Here is a 27470-nt window from a genome sequence, read left to right as displayed (position 1 = left end):
TTTACTGCTATTTAGGTGTCATCAATTGTCTCTAAGGTACCGATTTTGAGTGGAAATCAATTGAGTTTTTTACAGTGGTGTTTGAAATATCTAGAATCAAAAGCACAGCTTTTAATACACAGCCTAGCCAGGATAGTAATGCATCTAGGTGTGACTCACACAAGGAAAGGAAATATAGTTCGTAAATTTACTTGTATACTTTAACAAATAACACAATTTTGAACTACAATGTCAATTCAATTTATATTTTGTGCAAAAATCTTCAAGTTTATTGAAAATTAATTATATAAATATTAAATCGTTAATAACAGGCCTCACACTAGGCATTTGCGCATTGATTCTTTTGACACATTTGTGGTACGGTCGAGGGGCTTGCTTTGTACCGGAAACACATAAGATAGCTTCCGTCTCGTGATTTTGCGATGAATTTTCTTCTTTTTAAAGCCAAATGTAAAGTATTTATCAATACCCAAGTATTATTCTAAGTATACGAATCTCAGATCCAAGACAGCAGTGCAAGAAAACCATCGAATTTAGGTAAGTAGCACATACTCTCATGAACAGGTTTGCTTCCGGTGCACTGACGGTTTTGAGAAGATAATGCTTCCTGTGTTTTCCTAATTTCCCTGCTCCCCTGTCACTTCCGTAAACATTACCGCGGCTATATCAAAATTATGATTCTGCATGAGTCGAGTGTCATGATCCTTCACATTTCTAACCAAGACACCATTTTTATTTTATAACTTTCCTTGTGAAATAGATCTGTTTAATGTGTAGATCTAGTACAGGCTACAGCACTAGCTTTAAGTTTAATCCTGTGTGGTTTTAAAGTCAAAGAAAAGAAAACAAGGAAATTGAAAATGATTTATTTTAATCTAGATCTAGACTAGGTCTAGGTCTAGATCTAGGGCTAGAATCTAGATCTAGACTAGGACAGGAGTAGGAGTGGGGCTTAGGAGAGGTCTGGGGGGAACTTTAACATAGGGCCTAGCCAAATCAAATAACCAAACTAAAATGAAATTGAGACTGAGCTAGCTGAGATCAAGATGGTCTTGTCTCAGAGACTGCACTCCCTAGTAACAAGTTAGATCCTACTATAAATGCTGGGGAGTTTAACTAAATCTTCATCAATTGTTCAAATGGTCATGATTTAAAAGTTGTTATTTTTCTTTACCCTTTCATGTCAATTTTTTATCTTTTTTAGAGTATCTTTCCTAAAAATGGAAGACATTTCAACGCACTTTCTCACAGGTTTCATGGCAAACCGCTGCACAATTACAATACAAATTGCATACCATTGAGATGAAGGGGTGCGGCCCGCAATTAAGCGTGCGTGAAGTGTACAGTTGCTAACTTTACGCACGTGGGCCTGCCCGCCCACACTCTTCGTCGGTGCGTGGTATACGGTATGCAATCGTACTGTAATTGTGCAGAGGTTTGCGGTGAAACCTGTGTGAGAAAGTGTATTAATATCTTTGTTTTGATTAGGAAAAAATACTCAAAAGAAGATAAGAAAATTGACACGAAAGGGGTAAGAAACATAACAACTTTTAAATCATGACCATTAATTGAACAATTGATGAAGATTTAGTTGATTTTTGGTTGATCTCCACGCTGGAGTTTTGGTTAAAAAATGGATATACGAAAGTACACTAGCGCCAAAGATTTAGCCCCTGAAATAAATAAAGACATAACATTTTGATAATTTTTATACCTGTTTTTAGAAGATGAATTTAGACTTTCAAAAGAAATTTTGAAAATAGAAAAAATTAAAATAGATATTAAAATAGGGTGAGGCATGACCATGGAAAATTATGAAATGCATTATTTTTGTTATTCTAAATGTTCAAAATTACGCCATAATATACAAGTGTTTTCTTTTTCCTTGCCATTGAGGATAACTTTCAATAATTTTATCTTGAAATGAAATTATCAGAAATTTCAGTACAAGAATTTACTTTTTATTTCCCCTAAATCTAGATAATTCATCATGCAAAAGGGAGGGGGGGGGGGGGGTGGGTAAAAGAACAATTTGTATGTAACTGTGATGCTACACCTTTCTACATGTATCTTCTCCATCCTATTTTTTCTTTTGATTTCTTTCCCATTTTCAGCAGGGTCAAAAAGGGCTAGAAGTTCAGTGAAGTAGTACTTGATTGAGAGAATGTCCCTTGTGGATCTAGGGAAGAAGCTGTTAGAAGCAGCAAAAGGAGGTCGTGATGATGAAGTACGCATCCTGATGACCAATGGTGCTCCTTTCACCACAGACTGGGTGAGTAGATATGCTGTATCGATCAGGCTACATGTGGTCACTTCAGGGAAATATTGTTTTTACCCTTGGTTAACTTCCTCCTGTCTCTCCAATCAAAGAGACAACAACCATATCATTTTAACACCAATTTTCTATTTTATTTCATTATAGCATTCATTTTGTTGTGTTGTCTTCAATTTTGTTACAGATTGAGAGTAATTGGTACCCAATAAAGATTGACAATTTGTGCACCATTAGTTATTTGACATGTAGAGCTTAGTCAGAATATATGAAAAGGAGCTAATTTGAGAAAAACAGGAACAGATCTGAGAATTTATGCGATATTGTTTCTACAAATTGGCTATTTCAGCTTGGTCTGTCTCCCCTCCATTGGGCCGCCAAGCATGGGCATATAAGCACTGCTGAGGTTTTAATTAGGGCTGGCGTCAGTCGAGATGCTAGGACTAAGGTTGACAGGACACCCCTGCACATGGCATGTCAGGAGGGCCATCAGCAGGTAGCTGAGGTGCTGATAGCTGCTGGAGCAGACATTGATGCACAAGATATGGTAAGATTCTGATGAATGTTAACTATTCCTCAAAATTGTAAGTCAGTGAATTCAAAGGACTCTTGCCTTTTGACTACCATGATCATTTATACTCTTTCTGTAAGATAACATTAATCTATCAGATAATTATGATATGGATTGTAAAAGATATCTTCAATCATTTAATCATCATTACAATAATCAAGATACATGTACTCCCAGATGTGGTAGATGAACATGTAGATAAGATTTTATGCACTGACTATACAGGATAGTATTAGGTACTAGTATTATATTTAGAAGGTACTCAATGGACTTAAACATTTGAAACCCATGTGAATGCGAGAGAGAGAGAGAGAGAGAGAGAGAGAGAGAGAGAGAGAGAGAGAGAGAGAAGATGATGCCTTAGGCTGAGCTTTATTAGCAGATATTATATTGATGATTTTTGTATGTATCATATTTTAGCTGAAAATGTCACCACTCCACTGGGCAGTTGAAAGAGAGCACATGGAGGTTGTGGGTTGCTTACTGAGACATGGAGCAGATATGACAAAGATTAACAAAGTAAGTCTCTTACCATGTTTGTGAACTATTGTGGTAATTTGAGATAATTATGTCCTGGAACAAAACAACATCATCTTTTGAAACTCAGTCCTTAATCTAAAAATGTATTCATGCAGCATAGTTTAGTTAACCCCTTGCAAAATATTATATTCAAGAGTTCATAGAATTAATTTGTCCAAAAGATGAATGTTGGTATGATCACACACTATTTGCCCATTATTGGTCCTTTAGATATTGTTATTATTGCAATAATCATCTGTTTACAAATTTACATTTGTTATGCCTCCGCCCACTGAAGGTGGTGCTGAAGGCATTATTATCTATGGTTGTTTGTCTGTCCCACTTTCTTGTTATCGCAATATCTCAAGAACCACTGAAGGTATGAACTTCTAACTTGGCGATAGTATGTATCGTCATAGAATAACAATCTAATTCGATATTGAAGTAAGTAGGTCAAAGGTAATAGAGCACAATTTATGAAGATACAGGTTTTAGCCTCATCGCAATATGACAAGGCCACTTAAGGGATGAACTTCAAACTTGGTTGTACTAGTGTGCATCACCATAATGAGACAAATTTATCAAATTTTGAGTAAAAGAAATATATATATATATATATATAGATATATGTCAAAGTCAGCAAGTCGATTAACATGAAATTTAAGCTTGAACAAATCTTGTTACGGCCAAATCAGTGACTATTTTAGATGTTCACTTAAAACCTGTAACTGTAATATGCATATGTAGGGCTACAATTAATAACATTTTGAGATTGTCAGGTTGATATGTCAGTAACGGCTTTTTTGTTCTCATCATCATATTCCAAAAATAATTCAAGTCATGAATTTAAATGAATTTAGGCAGAGTTATATTGGAGAGGCAGTCACATTTGTCTTGTTATTTGATATTTGATAAACAAAAAAAACATACAAGCACACTGTAAGCAAAGAAATTAAAAACCCTTTGAACATGATTTTACAAACTGAATCTAACTCTATGTTTTTTTTTCCCCGTCAAAGTTTGACAAGTCCTGTATAGATATTGCATCAGACCACCGGAATCCTGTTCTTCTTGACTTACTGTCATCTACTATGGTGAGTTGAGATTAGATTAGATTGTAATAACCCTGTAAGTTAGAGCACGTTTTGCCTCTTCTCTTAGACTAATGTTATTAATTTCAAGGTCTTGAAAAGGCACTTAATATCAACGAACACACTCTACAACGACTCTAAATGACAAAATAATCCCAGCTTTGCATGTTATTTTAGTATTTGATAGCCCCAAAACTGAAAAATTTCTGTCCCTTTTTTTACTACCAATTATTTTCTGATCATTTTATTGATCCGCAATCAAAATTTATCATTCGATTTCACCTAATCAGCCAGGGATCGGCGCCAAATCCGTTTATAGGTTACGGGGTTAGATTTTAATACTGTATGGATGCATTAGACAATGATTATACGAATTATTTTTACTACAGAATTTAGAAGATCATATCAGCAGAGAAAGGATACTTGAGATGCTTCACTTCACTGAAGTGATAACTTGTCCTTTTCATTGGCCATCCAGCTTTTTGTTTTATATCAGTGTGAAAACTACAAAATACAACAACAAAACAATGGAAATGGTCACCCAAACATAGCTAAGTATGGTAGATGTCTGAATTTGATACATCAGTTACCATGTTTACTTTGGTTTATGTTGCAGCAAATCAAGAATGGTGGTGATGGTGCATTGCCCAACCCAGCATTAAGTACTATAACTCTATCAACAACCGCTTCCCCTTCTGTCCTGGGCACCATCAAGACCACAACGACTTCCATGAGACCTAAAGCCAAAATCACTACCAGTCAGGGAAAAATAAGCCGTAAGTTAATCAAGTTTAGAAGTAGAATGTTGACATTATTTGTTTTAAGAACAGTATGTTCGCTCTTTATTATTAAATTAAATCGAGGGATTAACTATGCCACATCATAGATGTTTTGTCTGAATATACTTCAGAAGATTAAAAAGGAAAAATTGAATTACTGTCAAGTGCAAGTTTTGTGGCCTTAATTTATGTGAAATAATTAAAAATGCTTAGTATAATCTAAAGAATATTTTTGATGAAGTGCCATAAACATATTTTCTCTAAATCATACATGAAAATTTATTCTGATGCATTGTTAAAGTAGATATTCATTGATTTTAAAAACTAACTTTATTTTCATTATTGCAAAGTTGAAACTTTGATTCGACAAGGTTATTAAAATTCAATGCTTGGAAACATTCAAAGTAATGATTATTATAAATTACAAAACGCTTAAATACAGCCCCGGCATTGCGCCTGAAGAGCTCTCCGAACGCTGCTGAGATATGTGAGATCACAGTATGGACATGAATTGCACAAGCAGACGATGCCCCATGACATCTTACACATTTTCAGTGCCTGTGTTTTCATCTTCTCTTGAGTTCTTTCTCTTACTTCACTACCGTCAGGCTAAATGTATAATCTATTTCCTCACTCTAAACCCCACGCATGGTTTTATTTTGATGATAAATGCAGCAATACAAAAATAAAGGAATCTGTCGCTTGTAAACAAAATAAGATGCCATTGTATATTCAGCTGCACACACCGGGGTATGTTAGGCGTTTCAAGAGGGAACAAATGCCGTCCTTAATATCATTCCGGGGGGTTTTCAATTTGAAAGTCTGGTTTATTTGATTGTTAATTAACCCCTATCCTGTGTATTTACAAGCAAAAGATTTTAGTTATCAGAATCGGGTCATATCCCCTTTTGAATGGTTTGACATGCCATTACATTTATGTACTCTAAACTCATTATAATTTGAGAAATAATAGCTCTGCAATTATGTTCATTCTGTATGGGATGTCGTTTGCTTGGGCAGTGTTGGTCCATATAGTGACGTCATTAAAACATCATTATTTTCCCGGCGAATCTCTCATATATCCCAGCTGCTATGGAGGTGGTTGTTTTTGTATTTTTATAAATCACTCGATATGCAGTTGACCTATAACTTGTATGATGGCCATCTGTTAGCTTACCAGTTTCTATGATACATTAGTTGACATATTTGTGATTTTCTTTGAATTTCACCTTTAACGTTTGAGTCATCAACAGCAAAAAGGTCTTTCTTTGCAATTACACATGTAGAAGCATATGTTTTTAAAATTTATAAATGAACAAAAGTGGTCACCCACATGTTACTTAGTTTAGATAAGTGGGCAGGTGTTCTGATACTTTAATACTTTAAGTATTTCTATTGTATACATCTCTTATTTTATGGTTTTCTATTTCTAAATGAAGTTTAATCATCTTTGATGTAAGGAGCTGCTCTTAATGACTATGATTGTGTCTCTTTATTATAGTTGATCTGGGCTCTAAAGGCAACACAAGTTCCACTTCAGTACTTGCAACATTGGCTGCTCTCGCCGAGGCATCTGCTCCACTCAAGTCAGCAGGTCAGGCAAACAACAAAAAAGCACATTTCTTTGATAATTTTGTAAGATATAAGTAAACAATAAAGTTGATTTGCTAATTGTTTTAGATGCTCAACACATTTAGCCTTGTAAGGAATTTATGGAGAAAAAGTATGACTGAATGACTTAAGACCAAATGCACAACAATACCCTCATGAAAGGCTTACCTTACCCGTCATTTAAAAAAGAAAGAACAATGTTCATATATACACTACCACTGTTTATAAAGTTGTGTTAAGGAAGATTATATATATAACAAAATATTTGATATTTGAAGGAAACCTCACCCCCAAAGAATAAGTGTATGTATTCTGAAAAATGAGATGTATTTCTGCCCTTTTATGTACAATATTCCTTAAGAGATATAAATGAAGCTATTCTTGGCATGATGTGATGCCTTTTAGCATGACGTGGGTGCAGCCATTTGCTAGAAAATGTGATGTACCAGGTGAAATCGTACATGTATGAAACACCAAGCATTATTTGGAAAGATTTTTTAATCAATAACAAAACGTTTACTTTTTAATTAGGAAAAAAATCATAGCTGAGAAGATAGAAATTACATTTGGTGGGAAATATATAACAGGGAAACAATTGTAACTGATTCATTTAAAAATACTAAAATATAGCAGTAGACAAGTGTATTTCATTTATGAGAAACCTTCACCCCAGAAGAGCACCAACTATTTCATGCAGTTTGCGTTCTGGCAATTGCAATACAAAGGATAAAGGCAGGTGAATGAAATGCTTAATAACCACACACACACACCTTAGAAGGAAGCATCCCTAAATTTGAATACATTTACTTGGTAAATGACTTCACATAGTATACGTCACATTATCAACAAAATGGCGATGCCCATGTCGTGCTGAGAAACTACATTATTCTCACTATATGCCTCTCTGATACACTGTGGTTGGGAATCTTGTAGATTAATGGGTAAGAATTTAATAAATCTCTCGGAATAAGTAAAGTTAATTCTTGGGGTAAGGTTTCCTTTAATTCTACAGCGAGTGTATGGTACCGGTATGTTTGGTAGTAGTTGGACTGTCTAGGGAAAGGTAAAATCAAAATATATTTAAATTTTTACTGAGTGCATTTTGATTTGTGATTCGCTGGCTTAAAACTATTTATGTGATGAGGTAGTTCAGAGCATATTGGTCTCTATTCATTCATTCCTCAATTTAACAAACATACAAACATTAAAACATATATGGACCATTTCAAATAGTAAGTACAAATATATTATGTGAATTCATACAAATAAGAGCAAAAGGGACCATCATTAAAAGTCTATTATGGGTAGATGGTCTCAAGAATTGAGACAAAGCGAAAACAAATTTATAGAAATAGAGAAGAATGTAACCTATATCCTACTTGTATATCGATTCATTGATTTCTGAATTTAAATTATTGTGAATTAACTGTTATATCTTGATGAAGAGCTTGAAGACTATTCTTGTGTCAAGTACATTTCCATATTTATGCCTAAATATTTATATTTTTTGTTATGTAAAGACTTTAAATGGAGACCAAATACAAACTATCTGTGTATTCGGACCTACAACATGTACGTATCTGACCTATTTTGGTTTATTGTATAATATATTTAGTAGTTGGTGTCTAATTTGATATGCTCCCGACACTGCAGCTGTTTCGTCCAGAAGGAAAGTCTAATAATCATTTCCCTTTAATATGCTCCTGCAGGATCTACAAGTGGAGCATTGTCCTGGCTCCAGGAAGCGTCAATCACAGTACAACCAAATCAGACGTATACCCTAACAGACGCAGGGCGTCTTGCCCTCAATCTCACCAAGCCAAAGGCAAAGAGCAAACCTGCAAGGCAGAGGAAGTCTTCCAACCCAACACCACTTCCAGTTACAACAGCATCAGGGGATGTCATGCTGCATCAGGTAAGAAAGGATAAATTTTCCCATAATTGTTTTCATTACATTTTTTAAATTTGCATTTTTCATATCATTGAGCCTTTTGCAGAAGGACAGTAGCATGCGTGCTTGCCACAAAGTGAATTTCTGAAAACTTGCTTTTAAGGTTTTGTTGACTCTGTCATATTCCACTTTTATTGCCTCCGCTACGAAGTAGCCGGAGGCAATATGTTTTGGGGTTGTCCGTCTGTCTATACGTCTCGTTCTCGTGATCGCATTATCTCAAAAACCGATTGATGGATTCTTGCCAAACTTAAATCATGTATGTATCTTGCTGAGCCAATGAAGTGAGTAGTTTTGGGGGTCATGAGGTCAAAGGTCATGGGTCTCATTATATGCAAAAATAGTTTGTGGTCGTATTATCATTAGAAAAGATAGACGGATTACCATCAAACTCAAAATATGTATGTATCTCTTGCAGAGCCAATGAATTGAGTAGATATGGGGGTCAAGAGGTCAAAGATCAAAGGGTCATACATGTATGTATATGAAAACTAGCTTGTAATCACAATATTCTGAGAACCTGTTAATGGATTACAATCAAACTTGAATTAAAAAAATTGCTTCCGTTTTGGTTTGTAAAATCACTTTATGGCTGAGGCATCATTTCCGATTGCGCGCAGTTGAAGGTCTATCTAGTTTTGCAAACATTTGTGTACAAAATACTGCTCTTTCTACATGTAACTTACCGTTAAAAACTGCCAGTTGTCTATGTCTTTTGGTTGATTAGCATGTTTTGAAGCAATCTAGAAAATTTCAAAAAACATTAAAACAAAGAAGAACATATAAAATCAATGCATTTATTTTAATTTGGACCAATAAAAGAATAAAAATTATTATTATATAATAAATATATAATAAAAGAAATTAATAAATTAAATTACAAAAGAATTGATAAGATATTTTAAAGATTGTCAGTGTGATATTGTTGACTATGCTTGTCAGAGACGCTTTTTGAAGAAGATTTTAGACTTTTGTACCTCACCTTTGTATGAAATAGAAGTGGTCATCTACATGCACAATTTTGTTTCAATTTAATTTTTCAAAGTTTCAAGGGGGGGGGGGTCAAAATTACATCTCCTCAGTGAAAAGTAGCCTAGTATGAGAGTATGGTGAAACCCAACCCTAACATTAATCTGGTGATGGATGTGAGTCAGAGTGCAGAAGAGAAACAAAAAGGTGGTACTACATCAGTCTGGTACATGAATGAATGCATGATATATCATTGAAGGATTCATGTTACCAATAGAAAGGAAGTGGTTTATGTATGAGCGGTTTGGGAAACAAAGGATGTCTGTTTTGAATGTCTGTCTACCTTGCTCTCCCATGCATGAAAATATAATCACTGAGCATAAAGAACAAGCCCTTTAAAACAATACCAGATTCGGTTGTAGGATCAATGATCTCAGAAGCCTTCCTTTTCCAGGCAATTTAAAAATAGGAGGAGGCAGACAGTTCTTCCTGTTGTGGTAATGAGGGAAGTAACGCCACCTGAGATCTTCTGGACAGAGTCCAAGAGATCATCAGGATGCATGTCATGTTGATGGCAATGTGCACAAAGTGAATTACATTCAATGTGAACGAATTGATAATTGGATGATGTTGAAAACCACTTGAAACAGCCTCAGTAGCACATGTTGATGTCAGGATTATTTGAAAATGTAAGATCGCATGCTTGCATCATAAGATTAAAAATATCACAATACATTCTTTCAAAATCAGTGAATTTATTTATTTTTTGATAATCATTAGATATTGTTTAAACTTTTTCTACTAAGTTTTTGATTAGTAATGTAGGAGACAAAGTTCTAGGTTCAGAATAGACAACTTTGTATATACCGGTAAAGAAAAGTGAATTTCAAACTGTAAGGCATTTACCTTTTAGAACATCAAATATTAATTCAAGATCGCACACATTTTACTTTATTCTCATCCTTCATAAATTTATGAATGATGATATCCAGTAAATTTGATTGTATTTCAATATTCTGTGATCTTGCGTTGACTGCTACAATTGCAACATATTAGATGAGCGCCATCTTGTGTTTCTTGGCCATTAGCCAGTTACAGGTGTTATATCATTTTCTTGTTTAATACTTTTTTTCTTATTGGCTACTTTTGAGTTTTGACTCCCTGCAGCTGTTCAAACAACACACCCCACCATCACTCACTCACCAGTCAGTGTTGATCTTTCAGATCCTTCCTTTCATTGCCCCGGCCGGCCCAGTGAGATTCTAGGGAAGACATGTCAGCTTAGAGCAAAGATACATTGTAGGATAGCCTTCCCGTCCGTGGTCTACATGCACATGATACTCAGATATTAAGATTGGAGTACATTAATCATAACATTAATTATTTTGTAGAATTACATGTCTAGATGAAAAGTATTGAGCTTTACTATTAAGATTCACATAACTGGACTTTCTAGAATTCTTAGAGTATTTATCACATATAAATTATGTGGACATCAGAGTTCCTCCTTTATATGCATCTTACATCTTACTGTACAGTATAAGATGTATTGTACATATTTTGTACATACATACATACATACATGATGATTCTGGTTGTTGCCTTATACACTTATATGTACATCAACACACAACTTTGCTTGGCTGCCTTTTTTGTTTTTGTGTATTCAATTTGAAAGTCCTTCCCCGTCCTGTGTTGTAGTATTGTCTTCAGTGCAGCTTGGACCAAAGTCTGCATTGCTATTTTATCAAGTTTGTGAATTACCATGAGTTTTATTGAAATAATCAGGATCTCATCTGGACATTTAGAATTTTTCAGACAGGAATTTTAGGTGAGATAATGAGATCAAGATAAACTGGCAGAAGAATAGTTCCATGTATGTTGTAACCTTTAGTCAAGATATCACTTCAAATGAAATTAGATGGATATTAAAGGCAGTATTTAAACCACTTGCAGTGTTGAATCCAATTTGTCCTATTGAAATAAATTTCCACTAGCTCTTAGTTCACTTACACCAAGAAAGGAATTTTACAATGGGCAGGCTATGCATGTACATGTACGTGATAATGGTACTACAGTATAAACAAAACGTGAAGTTCTTCTGTTACGAGTGGTCTTTGACCTTGACATTGAAAAATGTTTGGAAGAATGTCTTAACCTTGAAACTTGTTGTGCATGGAATGATATACACAGCTTGATGTCCTTCATCATTGTGGGAGAGAGCAATGGATTAAAAGAAAGTGAAAGAGAGAGTTTGTTAGAGGAGGAAGAGTGGGAGGGAGGAAGAGTGGGAGGGAGATGGAGAAAGAAATAAAGAAATAAAAATTGATGGAGTACTACATTATCTTTATTAAGCCTGTATCCTTTAACCCTGGACTGTCCTTATAGTTCCCGTTTGATTTATTTAATTATTTGTTGTTGTTATTGCTTTGTTCTGTGGTGTACATGTATGAGTCACGTTCCACCTGCTTATCCTGGATTATGGATCACATTATATTCAATTCACAAAGTGGGTGTTATGTAACAGAATAGAGTGAATTGACTTTAAATTGTTTGTTTTCTTCTTCCTTTTTGTCTGTCTGTAATTGCTAAAAGTAATCTCCTCCAATATGGACTCTAGGGGCTCCATTTTATGAGTGTTGTATAGGTACTTTACATCTTTGTTTGTTATGTGTCTTTATAACACCAAATTTTTGACAAATGAAATAAATAAAAAAAACCACTTACCCAACTCAATTTGTTCATGTATTTACCAACCGAGCAACAGCCCCCAACCGAGATAATCCACATTAGGACAACTATCCTATTGGTACCTTCCAGACAACTACTCCCTAGGACATGTACCCCTTACTGCATGAGGTATTGTTGTCCAGTGGATAAGTCTCAGGACTTTGAGCCACATGGTATGGGGTTTGAATCCCTGTTGCCACATTAATGTCCTTTGGCAAGACTTTAACCTACATTTGGCAACTCAACCCAGGTGAGATACATGTAAAATGGGTAAATGGTGAGAATAAATTTATTGAAATGCTTTAGCATTATAATGGGGGCCGTGCTAAAGTGTGTGTGGGGGGCGTAATAATGATGGGGCACCCGGATTGGTATCTATATTACTAATACCACTAATCGCCGCGGGGGGTCCAACACGGGGCAAAACAGTTCCTCAAAAACGTCTTTCCCCGAACCACGCCCGCCTACGCCGTTCCCGCACGGGAACGGCGACGCAATTCCACGAGGAATGTCTCCCGTAGCCACCTCGACCCCGCGATCGACGTCGATGTCGTCAAACGCGGCTTCGGGGTTCCGGGGAGGACGGGCGGACGAGAGCACGGCAGGCGTTGTGGATTGCATGGAGGTAGTGTCCCTGTAAAGGGACACTACATGGAGGCAACGAACTCGCGAGAGTGAGGGGGAAGGCGTGCACCCGCCCTCTGTCAAATCAAAGAGAGACAAAGAGATACACGATGAACGAGAATCCACTCGCGTCAACGGGTGTAGAAAATCTCTTTGTAACGGGTGCGGCGTACCCCGAGTTAAGCCTCTTACTATAGGATATGCTTTGTAGCATGTCAGAAAAATACACATTAACCGATGAATAACCCGGGTAATGGGATGTGGTAAATTTACGCTCTATTGGGTTGGGCTTACCCGTGTTATGAATCTTGCTATAGGGTATGCTTTGTACACCAGACGGCCTATGCGTGTACGTGTATAATAATGTATGCGATGATCAAACGCGCAGTCGGTTTGCGACTTTCATTCTATGATTGCCGTGATTTTTATATAGTTTACGTGAATTAGAGGTATGAAAGCAGGGCTTATTATCCTTCCATGTTTACTGAATTTTAATAATCATTCTTTAAAGGTACTATGTCCCATTTGCAGGCCAAAAAAATGAAAAAGTTAAATTCCAACTGCATTTGAAAGATAAAACTAATTTAGAACTTCCCTAAAAAAGGTGGGCCTTGAAAATGTCTTCAAGTGGGAAAATAACGACTATTAGTTGTCAAATCGACTTTAGGGCTATAGAGCCCAAAAGTAATAGTCTTGATTTTCAGACAATTGTACCGAATGGTCATACGTTTTATGCTGCGCAAAGATTCAATCAGTTTAATCTTGGCCATCACAAGAAGTGGGTTATTGATGTAGACAAATGCTCATGTACCCTTTACAACTCTTTTCATGTATGTTATTACAAAAGAAGAAAAAAAGCCAGTCAGTCACTCAATAGTGTCTGACAGTGAAGTCTAGCAAGTAAACGGGTTTCCTTGCATAATTTGAATATGAGGACACTGCTAACGTTTAAATTTCACAGATAGGACGTGACATATTCATAATTTCTACAAAGTTCTACAGAATTTGAGGTTGGCTGCAAAAGGGACATAGTACCTTTAAAGTAAAGTTTTCACAAGAAATTCATCGTAACTGACAGTTCAGTTGCAAGCTAGCTGCCGTGAGGCTTGAATGCACTGCATCAGCACTGTCAGAGCACTGTCGGAACTGTGACTGTGTGTGAGCTGAGCTGAGCTATTATAGAGTAGGCCTAGACTCGACAACACTTTGAAGTTGCTCTTATTGCCCCGATTTCAATATAGTTTTGTTACTATAGAGGTATGAAACCTGAGCTTAGATTGTGATTATTCGGGCCATGTATAGTTGTATGCTGAATTTCGATAATCATTTTTCAAAGTAAATTTTTAACAAGAAAATCAGACGGTCGTTATAGCTGGATAGAATACTTTTACTATGCTACAGTTCCTTCATCAAATCAATGCATTAAAACGGGTATTACGGTGTGCCAATCAGCATATATTATTCAAATCGTCTAGACCCTATATGAAAATAATCAAATTTTATTTTTGATAGCACATTTAGGCCTCTTTCTATTTACCCCCCCCCCCCCCCTAGCTGCCTATATCCAGATTTCAGTTTGAACTTGGAGGATAATTTGTCTGTCATGTTTAGTTTTAAAAATAACATTACATAACATAACTAGTATTAGTGAGAAGTTCACAAGCACAAATCGGCGTCTTCAATTGCAACTCGCATTAAAATAGCCTGATTTTCGTAGCCGGACTATGCTTCCTACAACGTCGGCAAAAAAAAAAAAAAAAAAAAATGGCCGCCGAGTATTCGCCTGTAAGCCTGGGAGTGTACTTGAGTACCTCATCACACGGTTATGCACAGCCTTAACCGAGATGAAAGCATTTTCTTATTCTTCAGAAAAGGAGTGGAAATATAATAAAGTGACACAGACCTGCCAACCAGTACAATTTAGTCGTATTTCGTACGACTTTTAGAAGCAAATACGACAGTAGGATTTTCCTCAATATTCAAAAATAAAAAAAACAATGTTGTATTTTGTATTTTGTGTGTGTTTGCCATTTTCAATGGCAAAAATGCCCATTCTGTCCTGTAAAGTATCCTACAAGCATCTCATATCGGCAATTTGGGGATGTTCATTGCATCGTTTATCGAACACAACAATTATGCATATTCAACCAATGATCCATAACAAAAATTACTCCTGTATGTAGGAACTGTAAGAGGCATTGATCCGCGTAACAGTCCTGTTTATTTTTAAGAATACAACTTTTGCCAGTAAAATACAACTTTGGGGATTAAAGAATACAGTTTTTGAACAGGGGTTGTTAGGTCTGGACACATACAGTTGTACATGTATTTGAATTTTTTTTTTGTAATCTTCCTATTTGGCAAAACCACACACAGGAATTGATACTATTCGAGGCCTGTCACATATTAGTCAATTTCAAAGAAACCAAGAGGATTCTAGTTACTGTGATCTTCATAGGCAATCAATTGAATGTCATGACCAACTTGGTGTTTATGGCATAAATCCAAATGATACCACGCACATCAGTAATGTACAGGAAAATGAAGTACCCTAGGGTATCAGAGCAACCAGGGGCCCCTTCTAACTTCCTGTAGCAACAAAAACACTGGGAGGGAAGGTAAACAGAACATGAGAATAGAGAAAGAGAAAAAAAAGCTGAAAAATAATGTGGAATAAAGAGGGATAGACACTGATGTGGCAAATGAGAGCCGGCCACAGACAGATTGCACTCAAGGCTTCAATTGAAGAAGAGATGTCGGATGTACCTGTAATTCAATAGAAAGAGGAATTCTTGCTAAATATAAAAAAATTACCTGTACGACTGTACGTTACATTCAGACCCCATTTCAAATGCACTCTGGGAGAGTTTAGTGACCAATGCTTACAGTCTATTTTCGTGCGGCTGCGCTGTGCATGCCAACGTTGTTTGTGTGTGTGTAATTTATTTTCAGACAGCAATCACAGTGATTTATCACTATTTTCAAGTGATTTCAAGAGTGGAACACCACAAAAACTTAAGACAATATCGTTAAATATACTCAAATAAGATATTTGGATGTGTGATGGGCAAAAGCAAGTAGAAGCATAGAAATAATTATGTCAACTTTCTGTGGTTGTGTTTGTTGGCAGGTACGAAAAACATACTAACTAACTGATAAGACTACAATAAAGGGCTCACTGGCTCTTGGGATGACCAACTGACATACCAAGTTATAGTTATTCTAATGTTAAGCACGTTTTTTCTCAAAGTTTTGAGAAGGGTCTTTTTTTTGTTGTTGCTGCTGTCACAAAAATTGAGAAACCTAGAAATAGCTTTCAGACATGAACTTACTCACATTGCGCAGAGAATTGCTAAAACCAACTTCTCACACCCACAAATGCAATTTGCTCATCTTGAGCATTTCCTCCAATTCTTATAACCTACACTATTTATTTCATTCTCAGAACCTTGCATTTCCAGGAAGATGTGGAAGAGAAGAATATTTTTGTTGGCAATTACTCAAGGTTTACAAAAGTGTTATCATGGACAATTACCCAATGTACATGTATGTTAATCTAGTAATGCAATTGTATAAATAAGCTAGCTGTGCCAGAATGATAACAACAAGCCGATCATAATTTGCAAGCCTGCGTTTCTTTTATATATTTTGAAGTAAATCCTTTCCTCTTGGAGTCTTGGCTCATGTCCTCATACAACCAAGAAAGTCTTTTTGAAGTTATGGGACATTTAAAAAAAAGGGGGTCGAGTGCTGTTGTGCAAACTGTTAATAATGATATCTAAATTCTTGCTCTGTAGTGTGCATTATCTTGAAGCTGCTAAAAAATATGTCATTGTATTACATTGAGGTAAGGAATAAATTACTAATAGATTGGCTCCAAAAAAGGGTCAGAGCTGTGCCACAGCATAACCTCATATAGGCAGAAGACAAGTGAAGTGGTACACACGCAGCTTGCTCTATATGCACAAAGCCATTTTTATACCATCACCCAAATTTCCTCTAGGATACAATGTAATTCCTCAAAGCATTAACTGATTCACAGAGGGTTTTCTTTTGCTTGATGTTTTCACTGATATTTGAAATAATTACATATGTACACACCTTCATGTGATACTGTTTGCTGAAATTTCTAAAAAAAATCTCTAACCCTAAAGATATTTAGGGGTAGAGTTAGAAAATTGGTCTTGGATTTAGGTGTAGATATATTATTACATATTTATATAGGTCAGAGTTAAAAATATTGGGAATTGGGTTAGGGTAGAGAATTGACCTCACAGAAATTATCACTCCACGGAGCATCCTTGCAGACCCTAAAGAATCCTTGACTGGCATGATGTCCAGCTAGGTCAGCCTGTTGGGCGTTATTGTTTATAGGTGTCTGTCACAGCGTGATCCCTGTCATCTTAGGTTATTCATGAGAATACAGCGTCTTGCCACTTTCGTAACCCTTCCTTCTATAATTGAATGAATTTCCTTGACTGTCACTTCTGTTTGCCAAAGAACCTTCAGACTGCATCTCTAATCCCTTAATGCTTTATTTGTTTTGTTTTAATGGTTAGAACATTTGCCAAAGAATAAGAGGAATGTATATTTTTCTTCAGTAAAACCTTAGGTTCTTGGCAGAGGAATTGCATTTCTAGAGAAATTTGCTTAAAGGGCAATCCGACCTTTGTGATAAGTTGATTTGAATGAAAGCAAAAAAATAACAGAAACGGAATGAAAAAGTTTGAAATGAATATGACCAACAGTAAGGAAGTTATGAATGTTAGAAAATAAGAGATCACTAAGTCTATGCAAATCTCACATTGGTCAGTGGATTGTGACGCAGGGAAAAAATTAATATTTATTTTTCGGGGGCTACTTTTCAAGCTTGCCTGCATGAATGTAACATTCTAAAATTTGTTTTGCATTGAACTCTATGCAAATTTATGGGGGCTCTTTTCTGATTTTCGGGGGCTCTTTTGGGCATTTCGGGGGCTAATTCGCCCCGAGCCCCCGTGTATTTTTTTCACTGTTGTGACGTGGATTAGTCTCCCATTTGCTGTGTACAATAATATCATTAATTTCTGTTTTTCTTGTAATTTCCTTCTCTCTTGGTGCACTACTCAAAATATATTATGGAACGCATATTATTGTAGGTCTTCTAAAAAGAGTAGACTTTTATGAGCCATTGATTTTTGAATTTTAGTCATTTTATATGTTGGAACAGATGGGAAAGTAGTCTTCAGGCCTGATAATCCCGATTTAAATCGTTTTCCCGATTTTTTTCTGATTTTAAAAAATTTTCCCAATTTTTTTTTTTTTTCTGATTTTTTTTACCAGATTTATTCCCCCCCCCCCGATTTTATCCAGATTTTCCCTTATTTTCTTTATTCTTCTCTATTCTGCCCTATTTTTCCCAATTTTCTTACTCGGGGGGGGGGGGGGGGGGGGGGGGGGGTTGAGGGGGGAATTTTTTTTTTTTTTTTTTTTTTTTTTAGTGCTCACTTTCACCTCTTGCACTACATCACATTGACATTACCGCTTGAGCCAATATGAAGTGCTTATACGTATACCGGTAGTGATTACAAATTTTTTTATTTTTATGTATTGTCAGATTTTTCTGGTTTCTTTTAGACTAGTTGTCTATTTGGCTTGGATTTCTCTTTAAAGTACAAGTATTGTACAAGCAAAATGCGGAAGCTTTGACCACGTTTCATGCAATTATTAGAGAAAGAAGACGATTCGTTGTACCGTTCTCGACTCATAATCCTTGTCTTAATTTCAATAATTTCTTCGTCTGCTCCTTTTTCTTCCCTTTTTCTCTCTCTTTTTTGGGGGGCCAGCGGTTATTATTATTTTTTTATTTATTTTTTTTTTATTTATTTTTTTTTTTTTTGGGGGGGGGCGACTGTAGGCTAGATTTTAAAATCACCAAAATTTAGTATTAGAAAAAAAAAAAAACCCACAGAATCCCTCATGAGCTCTGTACCTCTGCGACTGATCTAATTTGAACCCTGTATTTGCACTATTGGTTGCAAACAAAGTTGTTTTTGTCCACTAGTTTGACCCAATATCACTCAATTGGTCAAATTGTGTAAATTTCATTATCCAATATAGATATCTTTGTTGAATTTTGTATTTGAAATTATTCAAGGGGGTTGTGTTTCTTTCACATCCCTCACTGTGAATTGAATGAGTCAGCCTGTTCATACATGGACATGTACCTTAATTTGATTTGCAGTTTACCTTGGAGACTATAGTGATCGTGGATGAGATTATGTTTTCGGGTTAAACTCTGCCCTCTAGGACAACATCAAGGATCATCAGAATGTCAGAAGACCAACAAGAAGAGTGTTTTATCTTCTATGGCATTGAGAAATTAGAGAACGAAGTAGTGCAGGTTATATGAACTGACAGAATAGTGTTTTGCAGTCAAGCAAAACATTATGCCCTCAGAGAATTGTCTTCCATGTACATGTAATAGATGTGAACCTCCAATCATGTGGAGCAACATTTACAGTACACTAGTCTGCATGTCTAGACATTAAATGTACAAAGTGTGTCAATTTTTAATTTTTTCAGGAGCTGTTTTCTGGATTTGCTCTTTTTAAATAAAAATTACATTTCTTTGCAGTGAGAACAATGATTAACATTTTATCTATTTATTTTTACCACAGCTCTTTTGGAGTTTTCCAGAGCTACATGTAAATTGCCCCTCCCCCCCCCATATTCTTTTTTCACTGAATATTACATGATGTAGGAAATGGATAGACAGTCCTAAATGAAACTTCATTTTTCCTGCCAACTCTGACTTCCTGACTTTTTATCCTCGTAATTTGTAGTTATTGAATAACATTCAGACTAGCTACATGATGTGTTCTTGTCCAATGTGATTTGATCATAATTTGATTGGATCCAGATGTTTGTGTATTGGGTTAAAGATAACAAAATCTGTACATATATATGAAAGGGGAGCTTACAGGTTCTGGAGGGCAGAGCTGCCAAATTTCTCTCAGTCAAGTTAATGCAAGATTGAGGTGGCTGTCACTTGCAACGTTGTAGCCACTATGTTTTAGTTAAACTTGCAACCCTCAAATTTCTATGACATGCCTTTTTGCATACACGTATCTATCCTATGGTTTGTTACATTGCTTTAAATTGAAGAGCTGAATGTGTTTGTATGAATGATCGGCCTTTGGGATGAGAAATAAAATCAAAGCTCAAGATAGCAAATGTTGAGATTTTTCCTTTAACATGTAAATTAGGACATCCTTGAATTGTTGCCAAACCTATAACTCTAAGCAGCTTCCAGACCTGCAAAAACCTGCTTTTATAATCAGCTGGAGATTTGGGACATAATGGGCAAATTATTCTGTTCTTTTCTCTAAATTAAGCTCTATAAAGCCATTTTCATGGAAGAAGAGTGGAGCAATGATTATGAAACATTGCAACAAGCTTGCCATGCATGAACCTTACTGTGTTTAGGTAATATAATATATACAGTGCGTCCCAGAAAAAACGAAACCGAAAAGTATCGATGTTTTATCAACAACAAAAAAAGCAGATTTACAAAAGACTCAACTCCGTTTCGTTTATTGATACGGCAGGCAGCCAGTGAAAACGAATTTGTTTAATAAAATTATGGAAATGCAAGCACTACTTTAAACAAACAGAACTTTGTCATTCCTCGCTCATTTTTCCTGATTGAGGTGTCGTATGAAAGGGCAGAAACTCAACTTTCTAGAAATGTGAATTTTTCTTCGAAATTCAGATACCGCCCCCAAATGTCTTTTTGGTTTCCTTCCTTCAGTTTGCTTTTAATCACTCATGCGTGAAATATGCATTACCTGAGTAGCATCACATGAAAGAGGAGACTAAGCTTTCCAAATATGTATCATTCATTAATTATAGTTGTGATTAAGTTATGATAGAACATCGATACTGCTTGGTTTCGTTTTTTCTGGAACGCACTGTATATGTCTTTAATTTTTATTATTAATCATATTATATTTTGTTAGATCATCTCTTTATAAAGATTTTACCCATCATTTAATGTAGCCCCAATCCCTTATCTGACAATTTAAAAAAAAGAAAAAGAAACTATCATGGAACTACTGATGTTCGGGATACATTGTAAAAGTGTAAAATACATAATATTTCAGGAGGTCTTGAATATATAGCCTGTTTTATATGCAGAATGAAAACCCCTAGTTAAGCTTCCCCAGCAAATAGTCTACAACTGAATATCACTTTTGTAATTGCAACAAAGCAAAATAAAGTGTCCAAGTGTTTTTGGCAGCATCATTAGTGGCATGGATCCTATGACCACAAATACATGCAAGTGCCTTAAAGATCAGTGTCGAGGGACATATTAGTATTCTGTGTATTATGAAATAGTCAATTATTATCCTTCTTTGTTGATCACCGACTAAGTATGACAAATCACTTCTTTTCATGTCTATAGGTTGTAAATCCTGGGACAAACAAGGTGATTACCATTGTGACTGGGGGAGGCGAGGCAGACATTGGCCCAGTCATGAATGCTACCTGTTCAGAGCTTCCTTCTTCCCCTGTACCTATGTCAATAACACTAGGGACAGAAGGTGAACTGGATGCAGAAAATATATGCATTGTTACAAGTGAGGAGATAGTCAATCAGGTATGCACTGGAAATGAGATTCCATCATAATAATAACAATTAGATCAATTTATATAGCACAGCTATTATATGAATATACTCTACTGCGCTATGATGAAAACAAAAATCCTAATAGTGTTACTTTACAGACACACAATAGAAAATAAAATAAATACTATTCAAAAGCTCCTGAAAACAAGTGCATCTTTAACAAAACTTTGAAGACAGCAACAGATGAAGCTTTTCTTAGGTCTAGTGGTAGATTATTCCAAACTAAAAGCTTTAGAACAGCGCAACTGAAAGCACAATCTCCAAGAGTTAATTTTGTTTTTGTGTGAGCTAGCTCATGCAGTGGTTCTTATTTGGAAATGTGTTGTAGCAGAGATTCAAGATGTAACCACTAGTGGATCTTATTTAGTAGGACTACTCATTATTTGTTGAAGGATTTGAAAAGGCAAAATGGTATTGGGGGGGGGGGGGGGCTTTATATAAAAAGTACCCCATAGCCTGATATATATGTAGCATGTAGCAGTTGTTATCATTTTCTTCCATTCTAAATTTGTGTGAAGGGTCCAGTCTGCATTAAACTCAATCTTCCCATGATTGCTGAGTTGTTGTAAAGGAAATTTGCTGAATTATGGTATTTGGAGAAAATATCACCAAAAACCTTTTACAAGACTTTAATCTATATTTGCCACTCTCCACCCTGGTAAAGTAAATGGGTTTCTGGTAGGTAGGAAAATGTCATTGAATCCTGGGGTTATAAAGGGATTTCCAGAGGATTTAATGTTGCCAGAAGTGGCTAGAAATATGGCTCCAACCTATCATATGTCCCATATGACATGTCATTTCCCCATTTATTTTAAAGGGAAAAAAGAAGAAAAGTACTTGTATATTAATTTGACTTTTATAAAATATTAGTGATACCAGAGAGAACCATTAGCCAATGGTCATATCAAGAATTTCATTTCTGGATAAAATAAATCAATGATTGTTTTATGCCATATGGGACAAATTGCATCGAATAACCAAAGATTAAACCGATCATGGACAAGAGATACATGTGCATGTACAGACTGTATTTGAGGTTTAAGTTTGGTTTTCTTTCTTTCCTTCTAAAAATTGCACTGTATCTTTGTGTAGAATGCCTGCTTGAGCACTTGCTAGGACCATAGAATCAGCACTTATATTATGTTACAAATTATGAATTACGGCAATGGGGATCATATGTGGAATATTTCTCTCAAAGGAATAATGATATTTCCACCTCTGCATGCTTCTACTACCAAAGGAGCAAGGGGGATTACAAGTTCCCAAATGTTTTTTAGCTGTCACAAGTAACAAATCTCAAAATCTTGGCACAATGAACTTCAGACTACGGTTCTAGGACGCCTATCCCCTGGACATCCACCCCCAGATAACCACCCCAGTCAATTACCCCTTAGGACAACTACCCCTGGAAAACTATCCTACTATTGTCCGGGGGAGGGGGGGTAGTTGTCCTAGGAGCTAGTTGTCCTAGGGGGTATTTGTCTGGGGGTAGTTGTCCGGGGGGTAGTTTTCCGGAAGGTAGTTGTCCCGGGGGGTAGATGTCCTAGGGGTAGTTGACTGGGGGTGTTGACTGGGGGGGGGGGGGTGGTTATCCGGGGGGAGGGGAGGGGTGAATGTCCAGATACGTCAGACTACATGTAATGATTTGACTTTGGTTTTGATTTGTGTTGCTAGCAACAGATTTGTGTTTTTCCCCTTTGTTCTACAGGTTGATGGTATTGAGGAACTTGAAGCTAAACAAGATACAGATGAAGAGCAGAACCTAATACATGTAACCGATATTACAACTGATAGCCGATGAAACTTATGATGTAGAATGCTGATGAACATTCTTGGAAAGTTGTGTCTGTATGAAAGCAATTCCTCTGGACTTGAGGGACAAGAACTCTTAGAAAGCCAGTGTACAATGAGAGTGATGACGTTGTTTTCTGAATGCACAAAGCATCTGGCTATTTCATCAGAGCAAACTGTTCATTCAATCATCACTTTGTAGCAGCCATTGTTTTTAAAGAAAAATAGAACGGCATACACCATTCCATTGAGAAACTTAATGAATATTTCCCATGAGGGAATTCATTGCGAACAAGGATGAAAGCTACATGTAGTCTAAAGGCAGAGACTCAACATGAGGAAGGCAGTTTCACATGGTCGACTAGAGCAGTGGTGTGCCAAATGTGATCAAGCATCTCCAATATCTGAAGCCTCTTCTCTTTAGAAACAGACCAAGATCTACCCAGATGTAGTTTTTCTTCAGTGTTCAAATGCTGATTTTAAACTTGAAAATGCTTGTGAGACTGACCAAAGTACTACATCTGCTAACCAGGTGGCTGGGTGGTGAATTACAGCCCCTTAAAAGGCCTTGTCAGATGTAGCCCTGATTGTCCTTGATGTTTGAAGACCTGGTTGAAGGTAGCGGGTCAATACCCAGAGGAATCTTTTATTGTTTTGATGACCTCTTAAAACATGGACCAAGGGTTGGTGACATGTATTGTTATAAATGCCAGAAAATTGTGTGAATCCCTGTAGGGAAATCTTACACCGGGTTATAATAACAGTAAACAAAATTGAAATTGAGAAATAGACAAACAAGTTGGAAACTGGTTAAAAGGGCATGGGAAAACAAGATAATAGGATAGAAATAAAGTAAGAAAATCATTCCACTTCCATTTTCAAACTCTATATTTACGTGGGATATTGCAGTTTTAGTCTGATGGGTCAAGCAGTTTCTAAGTTCATTATTTGGATGACCATTATTTACAAGTTCAAATTTAGAGTAGACAGTTTTTCCCTTTTTATTTAAATGAAGAAACAAATCTAGAGAAAATACCACCCCCCTTGTGAAAAGCTAAAAGTCTAAATGTAATCTGCAATTCTTGATAAGAATGTCTAATTGGTTTGTCATTTTCTAATTCATCAGCTGGAATTAAAATGTTAATTTCTGTGGACTCCGCCTTTCTGATTATTTCAGTTTGTAATTTCTATTGATTTGGACATACAAGTACATGTATGCTCGTAAATGCATCGTCAGTGTATTATTACATTTCAATTCAATTCATTTCAATATTGCTTATCACAAACATGTACTTGTGTCTAGTGCATCATTCAAATTGAAAGTTCATATTTGAAACAATATTGAAACTTAAATTTTAAAGTGATTGTTCAAATATGGTAATTACATATACTTGTATCTTAAAGGGAAGTCCACTACAAAAATAACTTACTTTCAATAGAAGCAGAAAAATTAGACGAACCAATCAAAAAAGTTTGAGCAAAATCAGATAACTAATAAGAAAGTTATGAATTTTTAATGACATGAAAAACTTTGAAAATCACTAGACAAATTGACAACCCACTCATGACTCTGTGACGTCATTTCCTCACTATCCACTAATTATTTGCTTTATATTGATAACATAAATGTCCTATTTTCTCCCTAAGAATCTTATTTCTTCACGCCAGCATCCAAGTTAGATTGATAGTAATATGTTTTTGTGTGGATCCACTAATATAGAGTAATTTTTTCCAGTTTAATCATTAGAAAAATGTGAATTTTGATAAACTATTTATATAAAAATCAATAATTATGAATATACAATATTCAGAAAAAAGTATCAATTATTCAAAGTTTATAAAAGATTTTGTGAAATGTCATGCACGCAATATGATACAAATCATATAACCTGGGCAAAGGCATGGGAAATCAAGTTTTGGGGGATAAAAAGGGAAATTAATGGGATCAAAATATAAAGCAATTGATAAATACCGGTAGTGAGGACATGACGTCACAAACTGATAACCAAATTGGCAATTTGTGAAGTGATGTTTTTATTGTTCCATCGTTTTACATACTTTTTCAAATATTCATAACTTTCTTATTAATTATCCGATTTTGCTCAAACTTTTTTTGATTTGTTTTCCTGATTTTTCTGTTTCTATTGAAAGTAAGTTATTTTTGGAGTGGACTTGAAATTTAACTTGTCAAGTTTTTTTGTCTAGTGTGTTGTATATTTTATTTCGAATGAACTACAAATATTTATTTATTGAGCATAATGTGAGCTTTTTTCTTGGTAAAGTTCTTCTTAAAAGCCTTCTCAGCATTTGCACTCATGCCTCTCATGAAATCATTATCCTAAGTTGACAAATCCCTTTCCTGATGTAGAGTCAAAATATATACTTGACTGTCATTTTGAACATTTACTCCCAACCTACCCAGCATAGTAACACTGGGATATGTTACAAAAAATTGTGCATTCACATTGAAGGTCATACTTTCTAAGCAGATAGCATATATAATGCAGTAGTTCAAAATGAAAACTGCCAAAACAGTTCCAATGCCCCCCCCCCCCCATTCCTCATTCAATAGAATAATCATGATCCTGCAGCAAGTTCAGTGTGTACATGTACCCCTAATTGAAAATTCAATCGTAAAGTTTAGACCAAGAATTTACATTGGGAAATTTATCATATATTCTGTACCAATATTCCTGAAACCTGACAAAGACATAAACTTTAAAATACATGTATATGGTGTTATTATTATAAATGGCTTATCTCCACCACCTCAATCTCCCCCTACTTGCAGCAAGCTAAAGATGACATGATCCCTAAATTTCTACGCCTATCAAAAAAGTCCTCCCCTTTCTCCTCAATCAGAATCAACTGGTGCATTTTCATAAAGAAGGGGTGTGAAAGCAAGTTCTGGAATCTAGAAATGTGATAGGAACGGTGCTCTCACCCCTGAGTAGGTTAGTGTAAGAAAACATCTGGTATGATTATTGGTTAGGGGTGAATGTCAATTGGTTCAATCAGTGAGTGCTGTCCCCCTAAGCTTTATGTCATTTTGTATTGATATTGATTGCAACCTGGGTGGCTATCAGCTCACTTTTCCATTCCTCTCGATCAAATAGGGTCATGCTATTCAGATGATAAAAGCAGTTTAGCCCTTAGTGTACCAATATGATATAATCTCCTGATTCCTCAACTATTATTGGGCAAGTCCAAGGAATTAGGTCATTGCTTGTCTGGTGCATTTCAAAGTATTGTGGAATTATTTGTAAAGAATAAAATAAATGTTGAGCCTATTACTCTCTGAGATATTTGGTCTGCTTCCAGCTACAATAAGGCTATTAACTTAATACAATCACCAGGTACATGTATACTGACATCTGGACAAGGTTGGGAATTTATAGGACAAATTACCTTGGAATTGCATAATTAACTGTCTTGAACTGTTCTGTACCTTTCTTTCCAAACACCCTCATCAGACTAATGATTACAACAAAGAATATTTCTTGTCAGATGGTCACACAGCAGCATAATATATTGCTGTATAATCTGATCATCTTAAAGATATAGACCAGATTGGGAAACACCCCCCTCTCAAAAAATGAAATGGAAGCTCTTATTACCAATCATGTGAAAGAATATGTTTTGACTAATACGTGATGATACAAATTTTGAGGGGAAACCGCCTACTAATTGATATATTTGGTAAATTATCATATTGATCTGGCCTGGATAGATATAGCAAATGCACTTCAACATTGAATATTTGGGCATATTCCTGTTTTTTGCGAATTTAGGTTGAAGTATTGCTATCTAAAACTCTGAATGCAATATTTTAACAATATTGAATGGATATTTTGCATCTAAACCCTTGAATATTTTGCACCTAAAACCTTG

The 27470-nt window shown here is 35.8% G+C and overlaps 1 protein-coding gene and 1 long non-coding RNA gene across 3 annotated transcripts; both read left to right on the top strand.

The window, feature by feature from the left end:
* Nucleotides 1–134: 134 nt before the first annotated feature.
* On the top strand, nt 135–25261 carry LOC100888145 (GA-binding protein subunit beta-1). Of its 2 annotated transcripts, none has more exons than XM_011682120.2 (10): nt 135–537; nt 2118–2272; nt 2622–2819; nt 3264–3362; nt 4382–4456; nt 5070–5229; nt 6734–6826; nt 8553–8758; nt 21564–21758; nt 23497–25261. In XM_011682120.2, the coding sequence occupies exons 2-10, from the start codon at nt 2165–2167 to the stop codon at nt 23587–23589; spliced, it is 1227 nt and encodes a 408-aa protein (XP_011680422.1). In that variant the 5' UTR covers nt 135–537; nt 2118–2164; the 3' UTR covers nt 23590–25261. The 2 variants fall into 2 exon arrangements, with proteins under 2 accessions (XP_011680422.1, XP_003727324.1); XM_003727276.3 differs by having other exon boundaries at nt 136–537; nt 2115–2272.
* LOC115919130 lies at nt 13549–15784 on the top strand. The gene is made up of 2 exons (XR_004061708.1): nt 13549–13628; nt 14161–15784. It is a non-coding gene; the product is annotated as an uncharacterized LOC115919130 (long non-coding RNA).
* Nucleotides 25262–27470: the final 2209 nt, after the last annotated feature.

Source organism: Strongylocentrotus purpuratus, unplaced genomic scaffold (assembly GCF_000002235.5).
Source record: "Strongylocentrotus purpuratus isolate Spur 01 unplaced genomic scaffold, Spur_5.0 spur5_scaffold_6, whole genome shotgun sequence".
NCBI classification, from domain to species: domain Eukaryota; kingdom Metazoa; phylum Echinodermata; class Echinoidea; order Camarodonta; family Strongylocentrotidae; genus Strongylocentrotus; species Strongylocentrotus purpuratus.
The sequence above is the reverse complement of the archived record's forward strand: the minus strand, read 5'-3'. Positions and strand labels throughout refer to the sequence as shown.

Bases quoted from the DNA above. Each gene is read 5' to 3' on its own strand.
- LOC100888145 (XM_011682120.2), top strand. From the start codon at position 2,165: ATGTCCCTTGTGGATCTAGGGAAGAAGCTGTTAGAAGCAGCAAAAGGA. The intron at 4,457-5,069 runs GTGAGTTGAGAT...TTTATGTTGCAG, and splicing joins ACTTACTGTCATCTACTATG to CAAATCAAGAATGGTGGTGA. The intron at 8,759-21,563 runs GTAAGAAAGGAT...TCATGTCTATAG, and splicing joins GGGATGTCATGCTGCATCAG to GTTGTAAATCCTGGGACAAA.